Source organism: Camelina sativa, chromosome 12, assembly GCF_000633955.1.
Source record: "Camelina sativa cultivar DH55 chromosome 12, Cs, whole genome shotgun sequence".
NCBI classification, from domain to species: domain Eukaryota; kingdom Viridiplantae; phylum Streptophyta; class Magnoliopsida; order Brassicales; family Brassicaceae; genus Camelina; species Camelina sativa.
In genome coordinates, this window is record NC_025696.1 from 20,513,732 (window position 1) to 20,516,262 (window position 2,531).

The 2,531-nt window shown below is 33.2% G+C and overlaps 1 protein-coding gene across 2 annotated transcripts in view; it reads right to left on the reverse strand.

Moving 5' to 3' along the window:
- LOC104732336 (probable pectate lyase 15) overlaps positions 1-889 on the reverse strand; it is a 4,317-nt gene extending 3,428 nt beyond the window's left edge. Inside the window, exons 1-3 of one of the 2 annotated variants that reach the window (XM_010451866.2) lie at positions 675-889; positions 311-367; positions 5-61 (exon numbers count right to left, since the gene is read on the reverse strand). In XM_010451866.2, coding sequence (XP_010450168.1) covers positions 5-61; positions 311-367; positions 675-754 — 194 coding nt within the window. In that variant the 5' untranslated portion in view covers positions 755-889. Of the gene's footprint in view, positions 1-4; positions 62-310; positions 368-662 lie in introns of both variants that reach the window. The other variant, XM_010451865.2, reaches the window with a different exon arrangement.

Genomic DNA, 2,531 nt, shown 5'->3' on the forward strand with positions numbered 1-2,531 from the left:
TTACCTTGTCGCCGCCATTGTTGAGCTGTTTGAGCTCTGAACCTCCTCTGTTTTCAGCTTTCTACCAAAATCAAAAAACCGAGAAAACAGAGCATTATTACGAAAATCTAATCCAAAACTCTCAGCAAAAACAATCGTACAGATCAACGGCTAGGATCATTAGTTATATTTCTTGTTTTTTTGTTAAAAATCATTAGTTATATTTCTACTTTTATTTCATAACAAAATTAAAATATAAAGAGGTAACCCTAGCGGTTGAAAGCGCGTGATATGTTTGCATCTGTACTAAAGTTTTGTTCCTTTTATTTACCTTATCGCCGCCATTGTTGAGCTGCTTAAGCTCTGTAACTCCTCTGTTTTCAGCTTCCTACAAAAAAAAAAATCAAAAACCGAGAAAAAAAAGAGCATTATTACCAAATCTGGAGCTTAAACTGAAATCTCTCACAAAAAAATATCAAAATCCATAAACAGAACGCGAATCTATGAAAAAAAGCGAAAAAAAAAAAAAGTATCGTTATAGCGAGATTTAACAAACAGAGATGAAAAAGCTCAAAATCCTTCACAGAAATTAAAAATGTAGCTTAAAAAACAGCGAAACAGAAGAAAAATAAACAGAGAGAGAGAAAAAAAAAAAAGATGAAGATTCGAGAAGAGAGAAAGACCTAGAATTGTACCGGAGAATCGTCACCGTTAGAGCCAAGACGACGAACACGGCGAAGCACACACTGATCACTTTCTGAGAAGACGACGCCATTGAAGCTTCTTCTTCTTCTTCTTCTTCTTCTTCTAGAATCTTACGAAATTTTCTCGCACTTTTTTTCTCGGAAAACAAGCGGGAGAGAGGAGAGAGAAAAAGGTGAGAATGAAGAAGACGAAGAAGAAAGGAGTGACCAGATTAGTGTGCACAAGCTCCAAGGAAACCGTCTTCGTTTATATAAAGTAACGTTGACGTTGCCGTTAGTTAATACACACCGCTACTTAACGGATTGTGTTTGTTACTTTTTTCATCTTACCATCTTAACCGTTGGATTATGGTAGTGTGAGATCCTCGGATCCGCTCCGTTAGCCGTTCACTACCCTCTAATTCTAACGCCGTAATTATTAGCCAAACCCCCCTCATAACTGCCGTAACCGCCTCATGTCTCATATGTTTCATAAAGTACTAATCCTCTCTTCATAAATCATTTGTTATTAAATGTTACTAATTTACTAGTGTCACTAACTTCAATTGAGTTTCCCTAATCAAATGATTACAGGTCCAAGAAGATAGCGTAAAGAAATTAATCTATAGCATTTTTACAGAGCAAATTAAAATATTTTTGGATAGATTGTGATTACTTTACTTTGTAAAAGAGAAAATTAATGATGTTGGTGAGATAGCCAAAGGTAAACAAATTTATATGTATCCATCTAAGATTCCAAGGTGTCTTAAATATGTAATATAACAGATATAAGAAAAAAAATGTCTTGAGACAATTTTGTACTATTTAAGAAAACATAAACAGAAATGTGTTAAACCAAAAAAATTTTTAAAAACAAACACAAAAATTTTAAATGTGGAGAACCTGGAACTGGCGTCCCAGCTATGTCTTTAGAAAAATTAAAGGTGAGAATGTTTAATTATCTTTGTTCCACAACTCTTATAGTAACAATAAATTTACTTCTTACTATTTTTAGTTTACTTATTTTTCTAGTGAAATAAAAGTTGTTTCTTGAAGACAAATCTCCACTCAAAAGGAACCCAAAAAAAAACCTTCCAGGAACTGTTGAGCACGAATGTTTGAAAATAAAATGTTAAAAAATTGTTTAATCTACGTAAACGGCTTTTGTTAAAAAAAGAAATATCCACGTAAACGGCTAAACCAAATTAACATACTAACAATCAGTGTTTTTCTGGTTAAAGGTTTTGAAACTCAATATTTTATTGCTTAGGTTTGGTCTATTATATAGACTCTATACTAGTTGCTATATACACAAAAGTGCTGTTGGGTCCATTGGTGGATTTTGTAAAGTTTGTTAAAACAAAAGTTAAATACAATAATCCCACATATATATTGTCACAACTCACAAGATTATATTATAGTAACAAATACATCCTAAAGTAAAGTAGGAGAAGCAGATGTGTTTATCGAAAAAAGGAAACGCAGATGTGTGATTGGTTGATTAGTGGGGAGAACGAAAAAATTAACAAACGAATAAACGAATCAGAGAGCTTGAAAATGTCATGTCATCAAAAGAGCGGTGTGTTCCGTACGGCAGCACCACCACTGGTTTTATGGCGGATTTAATGGGGAAACAAATATTTTCTCAATTTCCAATCTTTTTTTTGTTTTGATTTGGCCTGATGCACCAATTACGGTGATTAGTTGACCGGCCACATCATGCTATATTGCATTGCATGGTATGTTTCTGCCAAATGTTAAATTACGTACGTTGTGGATTATCATTTTGACCCATGCATCAAACTCAAAGTAAAACAAAGATACATTTAAATTTAGTTCTTAAAATGAACTATACGTATTAATGGAAAT